This window comes from Natator depressus, chromosome 8 (genome assembly GCF_965152275.1).
Source record: "Natator depressus isolate rNatDep1 chromosome 8, rNatDep2.hap1, whole genome shotgun sequence".
Classification (NCBI taxonomy): Eukaryota; Metazoa; Chordata; order Testudines; family Cheloniidae; genus Natator; species Natator depressus.
The window spans coordinates 94,013,380-94,029,576 of record NC_134241.1 but is presented as its reverse complement, the minus strand read 5'-3'; the positions used below and the strand labels follow the sequence as shown (position 1 = coordinate 94,029,576).

The following is a 16,197-nucleotide window of genomic DNA, read 5'->3' as shown; positions in this document are numbered from 1 at the left end:
CACTGGCATGGTCTTAATTATAGCGCCTGTCTAGTTAACTGCTTGTCACTTCTCTTGCTCATATTGTTCAGATTGAATAGTCGTTTATTAGTGTCATTATCTTTCCCTTCCTGAAGGGCAAGTAAACAAAAGCCTATCTTCTGAAAACTGATCAAAACCTTGGTTAGAAATAATTCTAACCAGGCAGGGAAAGATGCATTTTTTTGCAGGTCTTCCTTGAGCCTTCAGCTTTTTAAAACATTGAGTAGGTAACTTGGAAGTGCCTTTACCCCTCTCCAAATTGCCTTGTTCATTTTGGTCTCTCCTTGCTTTTCAGGATTTACCCGAGTGCTTGCATAGTATGCCAACCAGGGCTTTCAGAAGACACTAGTGGTTTTAGAGTGCCCCTTTAAAAGGGTATTTTTTTTGTTTTAGGGCTGTTGATTTAATTGCAGTTAACTCGCATGATTAACTCAAAAAAATTAATCAGTTTTAATTGCACTGTTAAACAATAGAATACCAACTGAAATTTATTAAATATTTTAGATGTTTTCCTACATTTTCACATCTATTTTATTCTGTGTTGTAATTGAAATCCAAGTGTATATTATTTTGATTACAAATATTTGCATTGAAAATGATAAACAAAAGAAATAGTATTTTTCAATTCACCTTATACAAGTACTGTAGTGCAGTCTCTTTGTTGTGAAAGTGCAACTTACAAATGTAGATTTTTGTTGTTACATAACTGCACTCAAAAACAAAGCAATGTTAAACTTCAGAGTCTACAAGTCCACTCAGTCCTACTTTTTGTTCAGCCAATCACTCAGACAAACAAGGTTGTTTAGATTTTCAGGAGATAATGCTGCCCGCTTCTTGTTTATCTTGTCACCAGAAAGTGAGAACAGGCATTTGAATGGCACTTTTGTAGCCAGCATTTCAAGGTATTTGCATGCCGGATATGCTAAACATCGTATGCCCCTTCATGCTTTGGCGACCATTCCAGAGGACGTATTTCATGTTATAGAAGTCTCGGATGATGTCCCAGCACATATTGTGCATTTTAAGAACACTTTCGCTGCAGATTTGACAAAATGCAAAGAAGGTACCAATGTGAGATTTCTAAAGATAGCTACATCACTCGACCTGAAGTGCCTTCCAAAATCTGAGATGGATGAGGCATAGAGCATGCTTTCAGAAGTCTTAAAAGACCAACACTCTGATGTGGAAACTACAGAACTTGAACCACCAAAAAAGAAAATCGGCCTTCTGCTGGTGGCATCTGACTCCAATGATGAAAACGAACATGCATCGGTCTGCACTGCTTTGGATCGTTATCGAGCAGAACCCATCATCAGCATGGATGCATGACCCCTAGAATGGCGGTGGAAGCATGAAGGGATATATGAATCTTTAGCGCATCTGGCATGTCAATATCTTGTGACACTGGCTACAACAGTGCCATGTGAACGCCTGTTCTCACTTTCAGGTGACATTGTAAACAAGAAGCGGGTAGCATTATCTCCTGCAAATGTAAACAAACTTGTTTGTCTGAGCTATTGGCTGAACAAGAAGTAGGACTGAGTGGACGTGCAGGCTCTAAAATTTTACATTGTTTGGTTTTTTGAATGCAGGTTTTCTTGCACATAATTCTACATTTGTAAGTTGCACTTCCACGATAAAGAGATTGGACTACAGTATTTGTATTGAATTAATTGAAAAATACAATTTTTTTATGGTGCAAATATTTATAATCAAAAATAAAAATAAAGTGAGCACTGTACACTTTGTATTCTGTGTTGTATTTGAAAATGTAGAAAACATACAAAAATATTTAAATAAATGGTATTCTATTATTTAACAAACAGTGCGATTAATTGCAATTAATTTTTTTAATCACTCATTAGCCCTAGGTGTGTTTTTTTTTGTGTGGGTTTTTTTGGCTTTTCTTCCCCAGAAGGTGCTGAGCCTCCCATGCTCTGAAAGTCAGGCTTCTGTCTCAAGTTGGGCACCCAAAATCACTAGTCCACTTCTGAAAATCTTGGCCCTTTCCTCCAAAGCAAAGGAGCTATTGTGGGGCAAGCAGTTCAGACCCCTTCAATGAAGAAGCTGCTTGAAAGAAAACTAAATCAAGGCCAGAAAGAAGCACTAAATCCTCCTCTCTTTCCCCTCTGCCCTCCCCCAAAAAAATCTGGAGGGGGGAACTTTCCACCTGACTGTTTACCTTCAAGTCTGAGCACCTAGCACAATGGGATGCCAATCCTGAATGGGGTCTCAAGTTATTTGTGTGTTACAACAGCAGCTCAAGTCTTAATGCCGAAAATGTTTTGGTATGTGGAGTCAGGAAGAGGGGGTTGGATGTGGTCCAAAGTTTGCTGTGGATATCCTGGGATGCAATCGTTCTGGGACTTCTGCACTGAAAGTCCTGCTATTACTTGGAACATAAAGATCTGAGCTTGGTCAAGTTGTCTCATATGTGATGTGGTTTTTAGATTCCTTATTCCTTTATAACCAAACATGCTGGACACCCGGTTAGTGGAAATACTTGCCACAGATATCTTGGCTTGGCTCAGTGCTCATGTATCTTTCACAGGTTACCTTATAACACTGATTGCAAGGAATCTCTTCTACCCTCTCCTCCAAAGAAAACGGCAGTGTGGTTTGTTAGTCTCTTTCAAATATATGAGCAGGGGCTGCTGCTGCTGCTTCTTTCTTGCTGGGTTATTTTCACTTGGGACTCTCTCTCTCAACTTTTTATACTGGTCCATAGATCACAAACAGCTCTCCTACCAGTCCCTCCACCACCCTGATGTTGCTCATGCCTTCCCTGGCAGAGATCAGTCTCCGAGATGCTGCTCTAAATGCCAGCTTCTGACAGTCATTTGGGAGCTACAAGAAAGAATGTGGAAATGAGCTGACCACTCTGTATTCCCCCAACCCAAGGCTCGCCAACTACAGGCTGCCTCAGGTGCGCATCCCTGTGGGGCTGTAGTAATGTTGCTGTAGAACTCGATGGACTCATCACTTGTGCCTGAAGAATCTAAACCTCTCCAGGGAAGTGCAGCTGATTGTAAATACTGTATGTGTACCCGGTAGTTTTGCCTTGTTCCTTGGCTCATTAAGAGAGAGCACTTTGCCTTAAAGGAAGCTACTCACTGGATTTTTTTTTTTTTCATATAATCTCTGGATCTAGTCCTCATATAATGAAGATCGCTCTCTTCCCAGTTGCCTCCTGTTGCTCTAATAAGGGTTAATACCCCTGTCATATGGTGATCAGCTGACTCTAGTGGTGGATTGCTATCTTACCACAAGCCTTTTGATTCTCATTCTCTGGGGCCGTACAGGACTGAGTATTATGTGTATGGAGGCAGCATATTCCCCACCTGTGCGGGGGGAGACAGTGTCTCTATTGCTTAATAGTAATCTATAGAGTCACTTTGCGACTCTAAAGTGTGAACCTAAAGCCCCACGCACCATTCCAAATGTTTTTTGTGTCCTACAATGTTTTTCAAGGTCTGATTTCTGGTCACTTTAAGCCTGTGAAGTGGGGTGTTAGGTTAATAAAAAATGGCTGTTCAAAGGCAGAGTATCGGCCATGCCAAGCCCCCTCCACGCATCCCTCCAGCACCAACCTGCTTCTTGAAATCCCTTCCAAGATCATCTCATGAAAGCCGTTTTGGGTCACAAGAAACATTGTATTGTAGGACAGGGCTTCAGACAACTCTCCAGCGACGTCTTGGTTTATCTGGTATTTATCTGAACTTCGCTATATACTTTCCTTCAAACCTCTCCCACCTCTTTAGGGCAGTGGTTCCCAAACTTTAACAACCTGTGAACCCCTTTCACTAAAAGGTCAAGTCTCACAAACCACCTCCTAAAAATGAATACTTCCAGGGATTTTCTCCTTTACCTGAGTATAAATTATAAAAGCAGTGATCTTGGAAATATAAAATTTGTTTTTATGACATGCTTATTACACACTATTTATAATTAATTATTATTTACCATTACAGTATTTTTATTACATTATGAAAATGGCAACACTCTTCCAAGATCTCCCTTTTGTACCTTGTATCACTTTGAATAACCCTGTTATAAGGGCTCCTATGTTTCCTCAAGGAGTATCAGATGTGAAACAGCATGAAGGTATTTAAGAAGCCAACTCGGATACATAAGTGATACATAATTTTGGAGCATGATGGCTTGTGCTGGGTAATTGTTATCAACTGGTGTGAAGAGCAGCCCAAGTAAGATATTTGCAGTGCACAATAAGTTGCCTTGGTCCTACAAATCCAAGGAATAATGCCGTGTTCTTGAACACTATTTCCAGCATGTTATCTAGTAACTAATTTACATATATGCAGATAGGAGTACTCTCTAACGAGTGAAGCTCCTTCCAGTGAGCAAAAGCCTCATTCCTAGTCCCAGGGAGTTCTGGTGAATCCTGGAGTTTTTCAGGGGCATGGCATGTTCTTTGGGAGGAATTGTTCTCCCTAGACCAGTGCTACTCAAAGTGGTGGTCCATCGGCTGCCGGTCTGCGCACACATTGGGGGGGGAAAAAATTGCCGGTTCCCCACATCAGATCGCTTGAGAAGTACTGCCCTAGACCACAGAGCAGCCTGGCTCTTGCAGCAAGCTCCTGGTGACACTGATACAAGATTGGTGACGAGCATGAAAGTTTCATGGGTCATTGCTTCTCTTTTGACTCCTTGAGCTACTAGCTGCACCACAAGACTTAATCAGACCTTGGATTTAATTTGTGTGTGTGTGAGAGAGAGAGAGACTGACTCAGCCCCAGCAGTCTCCCTGTTTGGGGAGGAGGGCACCATTATTCTAGAGAGAGGGTTTATTTTTGAGGATTTTCCGGTTGAGAGCGTATGTATCCCTCTAATCCAGGGGTTCTCAAAGGGGGGGTCGTGACCTCTCGGGGGTTACAAGGTTGTTACATGGGGGTCATGAGCTTCAGCTCCATGTGGCTGACAGCTCTGAGCCCCCATTAAATTACCCCCCCTTTTTAATTTATAAGGGGGGGGGGTCAAACTCAGAGGCTTGCTGTGTGAAAGGAGTCCCCAATACAAAAAGTTTGAAAACCACTGCTCTAATCTGTCTCTCAAGCACCGGGACCATTAGCAGAAAGTATTTGAGGGTTGGACCAGATAAACCTCTGAAAATGTAGTAGCCCTGAGTTATGAAATACTTTAGGGGTAAGAATAGTATGGTGGGTAAAATGAGGGAAGTATGACGCATATGTTTAGATATTGCCACATTCTGCCTATATATGTGTGTGTGTGTGTGTGTGTGTACACACCCATACGCACGCACGCACGCACGTAGGCAGAATGTGGCAATTCAATAACCAGAAGTCTCACTGCAAGCCATGTCACCTGAGTGGTGCATTCGGGGATATCTTCAGTGAGCCAGGAAGTAGGGGGAAGAGCTATGCCCCACTTATGTGCTGTTCTCCTGTTCCCACACTACTACCCTTCTTCTGCTCTCTTCCTGCTTTCCCTGGTACACCTTCAGTGGGCTCTTTTCTCATGTACCTTCTGCTGCACTGGTGGAGAAAGCACGCAGCGGCAGGAGTCAGAAAACTCACATGCATTCCCCCAAGCAGGGCATGGTGATGGCTGTGCGCAGTAGCCTAGTTAGTGCAGTGCTGGGAGAGACTTGTTATGTCAGGCAGAAACAAACTGCCTGCCCCTGAAATCAGCTGCTGCTGTCTTTCCCCAATTCACTTGCACGCATGGTGGCATGTTCTAAATCTGAATCCCATTGGTCTTTGTGTGTGTGTGTGTCTCGCTCGCTCTCTTTTGTGTGTGTGTGTGTGTGTGTGTGTGGCTTGCATCTTGTAGGCTTCCAGGTTAGCAACTTCATTCTTTAAATGAAAGAGGCTGTGTTCTGTGTACATCTTCGCTTTCCGCTGTAAGGGACAAACCTGCTGGCGTTCAAGGAAAGGCCAGCTCAAGATTTGCAGGAGCTGTGAGGTACAAAAATCCAACCACCAGAAGACTAGATTCAAATGGAGCTACGTTGATCTATTAGGGCCCAAAAAGCAAAATTATCTTTTGGGAGATGTGGAGGAGAGGGAGATCTTATTTGTAAGTGTAAATATCTGAGGCTTTTAGGGGGAGGGGTTGAAGCCCAGACGCTAGATAGTTTTAGGATGGGGCAGTAGGGTGACCAGACAGCAAGTGTGAAAAATCGGGACGGGGGTGGGGGGTAATAGGAGCCTATATAAGAAAAAGACCTAAAAATTGTGACTGTCCCTAGAAAATCGGGACATCTGGTCACCCTATGGGGCAGTCATTTTGAAAATCTGTATGTTGCAAATACATTCCAGGGTATGACTTGCCTAAAGAATAGCTTTCTCCATACAAGTCTAAGGCTGAGTCCATCCAAACCAAAACAAGAGGATTATAAATGATCAAGTAGCAAACTTCAATCTGTATAAACGTTTTGTTCACCAAAGCAGAGCCAAGTTTACTGCTGAGTTTACCTTGCAGGCAGCAGTTCACAGAAGCCCCCAAAAGTTTGTGGCCAGAATTTTCAAAGTTGAGGGCCTAACATTCAGTAGCTGGCTCCATATTTTGGCACTTAAATACATGGGTTAGAGTTTTCAAGCTCAAGAGCATAAAGTGAGGCACTGGAATAAGTGGCCTGACTCTTTCTTGTTCTTCTTCCAAAGGCTCTGAGCACCCATGACTTGCACTGATTTCAGAGGGGCGCTGCAGGTACTCGGCATCGCTGACAATCAGGCCACTTATTCCTGTACCTAACTTTAGGCAACTGAGTCTGAAAAGCCTGACCTAGATTCTCCTCTTCAAAAAGCTCTTGAGTCTGGCAATCTCCCATGACCCGGCTGGTTGAGATTCCCAATGCTTCCTGCTTCAGAAGGACCAGAAATAAAGCAAGAACGACCTGTCTCGTGGCATATATATATATATATTTTTTTGGTGGAACTTTTTGCTTCTGGCACTGGCTGCGTGCCAGGAGTACAGAATGACCAATGGGACTCGAGGGCTGGGGGAATGTGAACTGAAGTTTGGGAGGGTTTTGAACCTCGGAGTCTGGTTTGAGCTTCCATTCTGCCGGTCTCTAAAGGTCATAAAAATGCTTAATAAATAGTGTGGCCACTGAGATGATCTTGTATTTTCTGTTGCAATGGCATCCAGCTTCCCTGCTCACCATTGGAATAATCCTGCAGACTGCCGGGGCTCTGTGGCTACTCATAAACCTTGTCCTGTGCAGCATGCTGTAATTTAATCAGAGGTATTCTTCTCTTCTGGCACAGCAGATAATGCCATGTGATTGTGGATTGCATAGATGTCAGGAACAGAGGCGTTGTCAAGCAGGAGCAGGCCATTGGTCCTAGCCTTGTGTCATACTTCTGGCTGTAGCCAATACCAAAGGCATAACTTCTCCATAATATACCTGGCCAGGCCAGTGCTATATCAGTGTGAGAGTTAGTGTGGGACGAGGAAATTCATTCTTAAACCAATAGGTACCATCAGTTTATTTCCTATAGGTCTAGCAAAACAAAGAGCCCTTCAAAAGGAGGAGTCTCCGCAGAGACACATACTGCTTACTCTCCATCGCAGATCTTGAACCACCATTGGTTGGTTTGTAACTTTAAGGCTGACTTCTAAAAATAGTCTTCCTGCATGTTGCCAGCATGGGGAGGTTGGGAAGTCACAAAATGGACTAGCAGGTTTGATTTTAAAAAGACTCCGCAAGAGTTAATGAAAACGGAGCTCCTCCTGGCATGTAACACTTATGGCCTGTGAATTCCACGGAATGCAGCGATCCTGCAGTGCTCTGTGGCTAGTGGAGGACCTGGAATCCAGTTCATGGGTGACGGTGTGATATTTTAATACAAATGTACTTGACACACATTGTAATCTCTAACCTGAGAATTGAACCATTTCTGGAACGTCGTATAACAGTAGCTATGGAAACAGAGCTCTCCTATTAGACAAGCAGGAAGGAGGATAAAGCTGCTTTGAGAGAGTGCGCTGTGTTCAGCTGTGTCAAGCCCAAAAGGACAGGGACATTTCAACAGCAAAGGCTTAATTTTGAAAACAAAACCATTTAGATGTCGCCTGCAGACCGTACGAAAGAGAAGCTGCTGCAGCACGGACTTTGTATAAAGAGATGCTGCTTGCTCAGAAAGAAGAGGAAAGTTTTGAGGAACAAAATCGAGACAGCTGTCTGGTCAGTTACTCATCAGAGGTCAAGTTCATCCCTGCTGTAACTTCACTGATGTAAAAGGACAAAGCGCGGTTGTCCAGTCAGTTTAAAAAATTACTTTTCCCTGGCTGTTTTTTTGTGGATTTACAATCACAGCTTCCATTTTTTTAGATTGTTTGTTTGTGTTTTTTTTGGTGGGTTTTTTCCTCTCCCCTGTTGCTTTGTAAAAGACTCTCAAACAGGGGAAAAAGAAAAGGAGTACTTGTGGCACCTTAGAGACTAACCAATTTATTTGAGCATAAGCTTTTGTGAGCTACAGCTAGCTCATGAAAGCTTATGCTCAAATAAATTGGTTAGTCTCTAAGGTGCCACAAGTACTCCTTTTCTTTTTGCGAATACAGACTAACACGGCTGCTACTCTGAAACAGGGGAAACTGACTTTACAGGGGAAGCTATGAAACTGGATAGGTACAAACTACTGTGCATCCACAAAGCAAACTAAAATAAATATGCTTTCAAAGAGCCCAAGGCTCAAATATGGTACATAGTAAGTGGAATAAACTACTGCAGGAGTTGTTGCTGTTCCTATTAGTCTGACTGTAGACGGGCATGGCAACGTAGGGTCTGTATTTGATCTGATAGTGTTCAGAGAGTACTAGAGTGGCCAGCCCTGCAAACAGGCTGTGATCTGAAAACCATGCTGTGCTCTTTCTGATTTAAAAGCAGGCTGGTGGAAAATTTTCCATCTAAACTGTTTTTAACAGAAAATTGGGTCTTTGAATAAATGATTTTTTTCTTTTGAAAAGTGTTGGCTTTCTGTGGAGAATTTATATTTCATGCTATACTGAAAACTGAAATATTTTGGCTGGTAACTGAAATATTTTCATTTAAAAATGGCATTGTGTTGCCTCATGGGAGTTGTAGTCCCAGCTGCTTTATGCTCCCATTCTCTTTCGTGGGATTAAACTCTCTGGCTGGACTATACCTTCCACAATGCACTACTTTCTCTGCTCTTGGTGAGGGGAGGAAGTTTGTCAGGAGCCCCTGGCCCTGGCCTACCATGGGACTACAGCAGCCACAAGGTGCCACTTGAATCAAAATATTTTGGTTTTCATTGTTGAGATTTTCCTAGGGAGAAAAGAAGAGTATTTTCTGCCCAGCACTATTTCCAATTCCTGCCTGGTAGCAAGAGGTGAGCCAGAACCAAAACCTCACCACTGCACCCCAAACTTTGGGGCAGTATGGGTCCAGACCCAGTTTGTGGCCTGGCTTAGCCCCATCTCCAGGAGTGAAGATTCATTTGGAACTTGGCTGACAATTCTGCCCACCCTGGCTGCGAGCTCTTTGGGGCTGAGCACCAAGTGGCCCCTTTCTTGGTCCTGTATAGATGATGATTAATGATGCCCAAGGCAGAACCGAATGCTGCCCTCTCTCCCTATCTGGGCTGGTTCTGCTGTGCTAACCAGAAAGGAGAAACGGCTTTTTTGCCAGTCAGGTAAGTGATACACATGTAAGAAGGTGCCACTTTTACACAGGCATTCTTCTGATAACAGCCATGCTTTGGGAGGGATTTTAACAAGTTAGATGCTCAGTTCCATGAAATTTCAGTGTCGCTGGGGAACTGGGGGCTTACCACCCTGGGCCTCCTTTGACACTCCCTATCTTTGCATTCTAGCTGAGCAAAGTGTGTGGTTCTCTCCTCCCCGCAGGCTAATGGGAAAAGGGAATCTCTTGCTTTTTAAAAAAAATATTTTTTTAACCTGGACTGTTGCATGCGTTCCTGCTGTGGCTCCCCCAAATGCTTTATAGTAGGGGGCTATTTCTTAGCCCCAAGCCTTGCAAGCTGATGGCATGGGGCCTTTCCAGCCCTGAGCCTTAAGGGGCAAGCAGACGCTGCTTCTATCAATGGGGTGTGGGAGAGTCCCTCTCTCCAAAGCACCTTGCCTGAGGTGGCCATGAGCCCTTCCTGCCCCTTTGCACACCTGTGTGGGGCTGTGGTGTGGGGCAGGCTGCAGCTGGGCCCCTGCTTGCTGCCCCAGGAGCTGAGTTCCAGTGTGTTCTCCCCAATAGGGCTCAGGGTCTGCACTGCCCACTGGGGATCTGGCCGATCCAGCGCTGGGCATGGAGAGCAGGGAGCGGTATCGCAATCCCACTGAGGTGCAGATGAGCCAGCTGGTGCTGCCGTGCCACACAAACCACCGCGGCGAGCTGAGCGTCGGGCAGCTGCTGAAGTGGATCGACACCACAGCCTGCCTTTCTGGTAAGCGGAGCGGCGCTGCGGAGTTTGGCCGCCCACCAGGAGCTACGCCCTAAGGCTGCCAACTTGCTAATTTCTGAAAACTGGACGCTACAGCAGGAGAGCCGGAACCTCCCCCCACCCCACTTCTTTCTCCGAGGCCCTGCCCCCATCACTCACTGCTCTCTCTCCCCTCCCCCTTCCTCCTCGCTCGATCCCTTCCCCCAACCAGCTGGGCTTCCTCTGCTCCAGGGCTAGGACAGGAGCCTGCCTGCCCACGAGATGCAGGTAGGAGGTGCCCTCAGCTGAGCAGGGGGGTTGACGACCCAGCCCCTCCTCCCTTGGTCCCCTGACCTGTGGTAGCTGGACTTTTGGTGTCCAGTCAGTACATGCGATCGGACACTGTGTACTGGGCCCCTTTCAACTGGACATCCGGCAACGCCAGCATCCACTGGGCTAGCTCGGGGCTTCAGGGCTGCTTGTAAGGTAGGCCAGGCCAGTTCTGAGCCAAACCACGTTTTGTGCACTGCCTGACCCTTGTTTTCTTTCATAGAATCATAGAATATCAGGGTTGGAAGGAACCTCAGGAGGTCATCTAGTCCAACCCCCTGCTCAAAGCAGGACCAATCCCCAATCAAATCATCCCAGCCAAGGCTTTGTCAAGCCTGACCTTAAAAACTTCCAAGGAAGGAGATTCTACCACCTCCCTAGGTAACGCATTCCAGTGTTTCACCACCCTCCTAGTGAAAAAGTTTTTCCTAATATCCAACCTAAACCTCCCCCACTGCAACTTGAGACCATTACTCCTTGTCCTGTCCTCTTCTACCACTGAGAATAGTCTAGAACCATCCTCTCTGGAACCACCTCTCAGGTAGTTGAAAGCAGCTATCAAATCCCCCCTCATTCTTCTCTTCTGCAGACTAAACAATCCCAGTTCCCTCAGCCTCTCCTCATAAGTCATGTGTTCCAGACCCCTAATCATTTTTGTTGCCCTTCGCTGGACTCTCTCCAATTTATCCACGTCCTTCTTGTAGTGTGGGGCCCAAAACTGGACACAGTACTCCAGATGAGGCCTCACCAGTGTCGAATAGAGGGGAACGATCACGTCCCTCGATCTGCTGGCAATGCCCCTACTTATACATCCCAAAATGCCATTGGCCTTCTTGGCAACAAGGGCACACTGCTGACTCATATCCAGCTTCTCGTCCACTGTAACCCCTAGGTCCTTTTCCGCAGAACTGCTGCCTAGCCATTCGGTCCCTAGTCTGAAGCTGTGCATTGGGTTCTTCCGTCCTAAGTGCAGGACCCTGCACTTATCCTTATTGAACCTCATCAGGTTTCTTTTGACCCAATCCTCCAATTTGTCTAGGTCCCTCTGTATCCTATCTCTGCCCTCCAGCGTATCTACCACTCCTCCCAGTTTAGTATCATCCGCAAATTTGCTGAGAGTGCAATCCACACCATCCTCCAGATCATTTATGAAGATATTGAACAAAACCGGCCCCAGGACCGACCCCTGGGGCACTCCACTTGACACCGGCTGCCAACTAGACATGGAGCCATTGATCACTACTCGTTGAGCCCGACAATCTAGCCAACTTTCTACCCACCTTATAGTGCATTCATCCAGCCCATACTTCTTTAACTTGCTGACAAGAATACTGTGGGAGACCGTGTCAAAAGCTTTGCTAAAGTCAAGAAACAATACATCCACTGCTTTCCCTTCATCCACAGAACCAGTAATCTCATCATAGAAGGCGATTAGATTAGTCAGGCATGACCTTCCCTTGGTGAATCCATGCTGACTGTTCCTGATCACTTTCCTCTCATGTAAGTGCTTCAGGATTGATTCCTTGAGGACCTGCTCCATGATTTTTCCAGGGACTGAGGTGAGGCTGACTGGCCTGTAGTTCCCAGGATCCTCCTTCTTCCCTTTTTTAAAGATTGGCACTACATTAGCCTTTTTCCAGTCATCTGGGACTTCCCCCGTTCGCCACGAGTTTTCAAAGATAATGGCCAATGGCTCTGCAATCACATTCGCCAATTCCTTTAGCACTCTCGGATGCAACTCGTCCAGCCCCATGGACTTGTGCACGTCCAGCTTTTCTAAATAGTCCCTAACCACCTCTTTCTCCACAGAGGGCTGGCCATCTACTCCCCATGTTGTTGTGATGCCCAGCGCAGCAGTCTGAGAGCTGTCCTTGTTCGTGAAGACAGAGGCAAAAAAAGCATTGAGCACATTAGCTTTTTCCACATCCGCTGTCACTAGGTTGCCTCCCTCATTCAGTAAGGGGCCCACACTTTCCTTGGCTTTCTTCTTATTGCCAACATACCTGAAGAAACCCTTCTTGTTACTCTTGACATCTCTTGCTAGCTGCAGCTCCAGTTGCGATTTGGCCCTCCTGATTTCATTCCTACATGCCCGAGCAATATTTTTATACTCTTCCCTGGTCAAATGTCCAACCTTCCACTTCTTGTAAGCTTCTTTTTTATGTTTAAGATCCGCTAGGATTTCACCGTTAAGCCAAGCTGGTCGCCTGCCATATTTACTATTCTTTCGACTCATCGGGATGGTTTGTCCCAGTAACCTCAACAGGGATTCCTTGAAATACAGCCAGCTCTCCTGCACTCCTTTCCCCTTCATGTTAGTCCCCCAGGGGATCCTACCCATCCGCTCCCTGAGGGAGTCGAAGTCTGCTTTCCTGAAGTCCAGGGTCCGTATCCTGCTGCTTACCTTTCTTCCCTGTGTCAGGATCCTGAACTCAACCAACTCATGGTCACTGCCTCCCAGATTCCCGTCCACTTTTGCTTCCCCCACTAATTCTTCCCTGTTTGTGAGCAGCAGGGAAGTTTTTTCACTCACCTCCATTCTCCATAGAACTCGCCCGCCTTCCTGTTGGCCATGAAATCAGCTGATGTACCCCCTCATTTCTCTATAGAGACTAGAGAACATCCCTGAATAAAGGATGTAACCTTCTAATAACTTGTCACAGATTTCTATTCCCAGGTACCTCAATAGTGATCTGTTCAGTGCTTGGTCTGAACATCTATGGGACACCACCATGGTACCATCTCCATGGCTTGTCTTCAAATGAGTCATGGGGTCCCCCATTCTGTGGCATCTCTCCCCCCCCACCCCCCCAGCTCCCTCTCCTCTCTGCCCATCTGATGAGGTCATAAGAGCTCAAACTATCGGGATGGAAGTTGTTGTGGACAGGATACCTCTGAAAAGGGACAGCCTAAAATATAATAGAGAGCTAAAAGTACAGCCTTTGGTACAGGACTTTCAGCTGATCAAGTATTAACAGAGGAAACGTGATCTATAAAGAGAATATGTAGGAACAGCATTGGTAAAAACTAGCTAGCAGATGTGTTCCTGCTATTAAAAGGTCCAGTCCATTTCCTGGCTAATACAGGAGTGTGCTTGTCAAGCCGTCTGTAGTGGCTCAAGAGCATGAGTGCCAACCTCAGAGCAGACTCCTGGTCTAACCACTAGGCAAGACTGCCTGCATCCCAATCCTATGACACCAGTTCAGCAGAACGGTTAAGTGCGTGCCATTGAAACCAGGGGACTTGCTCTTAAAGTTTAGCACATGCGAGTAGTGCTTTGGTGGTGAGGGGTGGGATTACTCTCATCTGCTGAAGTGTTTTGCTGAACTGGGGCCAAGGGGAGGAAGCTAAACTAGATGAACCAATAACCTTGTCAGGTACAGCAGTTCTGTCCCAGTAGAACAGGGTTATGTATATGAGTGTGTTCAGACTATGGGACATATGGTTGACAAGTTCTGTATCTTAACATGACAACAAAGGGGGAAAACAAACAGGAAAACTTAAATGTGGAGGGGAAGCAAATAAAAGGGGATGACTGATCTAGTCCTTAAATGAAAGGGTTTTCAAATTACTGGGGGATCAAATATGAAGGTGAGCTGGGGTGCAATTCAGAACAAAGCATCAGTGAGATGGTGAGGGAAATCCTGGCAAACTGCTCTCACGGGAGTTCCCCAGAAACCGAAGAAGTGAGATCCCAGTAGGGTTAGCATGGAAGAGGATCCTGCTTCTTAAGAGGTGGATGGGTAGATCTGAGAGCTCTCCCAAACACAATTGTGCAATTTACTGTAATGAAACTCTGCTCCAGGATTAAGACTCTGATGCCACAGTTTGAGTTCTTCCTTGTGGTCTGGAAGTGGGTCTGTGGAAGGCTCTTATGAAGTGGTCCACAGAAGGAAAAGGTTGGAGAACCCCTCTTAGAAAATGTAACGCTGGCAGGGCCGAAATGGTGACATTGGTCCCCCCGTGTGTATATGAGACTCAGATGTAATAGTCCTATAAATTAGCCGTCTGCAGTGTCCGGCTGTAGGTGCTGTCACAGCATGGTGTTCATGCAGCGCTTGCTGAGGCTGAGTCACCACTCATCTTGCAGTACCATGTTTTCAAGGGTTATCTGTCCTTACATACAGCATAGCTACCAAACTCACCCTCCATTTTGGTCAATTTCACAGTCATAGGATTTTTAAAATCGTAAATGTCATGATTTCAGCTATTTAAATCTGAAATGTCATGCTTTTGTCATTGTAGGCGTCCTGACCCAAAAAGGAGTTTGGGAGGGTGTGGGGAGTGGTCGCAAGATTATTGTGCCGGGATCCAAGCAGAGCCGCCCCCAGCAGCAGCGCAGAAGTCAGGATGGCATGGCAGAGTATTGCCACCCTTACTACTGCGCTGCTAACTGCAGAGCTGGGCGCCCAGCCAACAGCTGCTGCTTTCCAGCTGCCCGGCTCTGAAGGCAGTGCAGAAGTCAGGGTGGCAATTCCCCAACCCCCCCCCCCCCCAAATAACTTTGTGATGCCCCCCCTGCAACTCCCTTTTGGGTCAGGACCCCAAATTTGAGAAACGCTGGTCTCCCCTGTGAAATCTGTATAGTATAGGGTAAAAACACACACAAGACCAGATTTCACAGTCCATGACGCGTTTTTCATGGCCGTAAATGAGGGCCCTAAGCATAGCTTCTAACTGAAACTTGGTACCCAGGGCCTTTGCCCGCTGTCACGTTTCCTTATCAAATGAGGTTGTAAAAACCAAATAGGCATTGGGATTTAAAATAAAATGTTGGCAAGAGCTTGATACATGATGCTGTCCTTAATTGGGTTTCCAGTTTGGGGATTGCACTTCCAAGAAAGCTTTAGAGGGAGGATGGGCCAGTGATTAGGGAAGTAGGCTAGGACTTGGAAGTCCCAGGTTCAATTCACTGTTCTGCCACAGACTTTCCGTGTGACCTTAGGCAAGTCACTTAATCTTTCGGTGCTTCAGTTCCCCATCTGTAAAAATGGGGATAATGGCACTTCCTGACCTCACAAGGGTGTTTTGAGGCTAAATACGCTCACGCTTGTGAAGCTCTTTAAGGTCTGCTGACGAAAAGCACCATATAAGAGGTAGGTATTAGTATTTATAGAACCCACGCTCTTGGAGATCTTCTAGCCACGGGAGATAACAAGGCAGTTTCCAAGGTATAGCTAGGATGTCTTTAAAATATAAACTACCCACCAATTGCTTACAAGATAAATAGACATCCTAGCAACAGACAAGAATGTGGAGGGAGACTTGAGGACACACGGATATAATTTTTTTAAAAATCTAATCTAATTTATCTCTGTTTAGTAGAATGTACACTTGGTTTAACTGTTACAATATGTTTGACAGATTTAGGGGGAAAATCAGCTAAGAAAACTGCTCCATTAATTTGATCAGTTAGTGTACTGGGATCAGTATGTCTGTTGACTGGAAAGATCAGACAGGTAAT

The 16,197-nt window shown here is 45.6% G+C and overlaps 1 protein-coding gene across 1 annotated transcript in view; it reads left to right on the top strand.

The window, feature by feature from the left end:
* The window catches only part of ACOT11 (acyl-CoA thioesterase 11), a 112,384-nt gene that overhangs the window by 55,986 nt on the left and 40,201 nt on the right, over positions 1-16,197 (top strand). Inside the window, exon 2 of the mRNA XM_074961679.1 lies at positions 10,238-10,427. Within this exon, the coding sequence (XP_074817780.1) occupies positions 10,238-10,427 (190 nt within the window). The remainder of the gene's footprint in view (positions 1-10,237; positions 10,428-16,197) is intronic.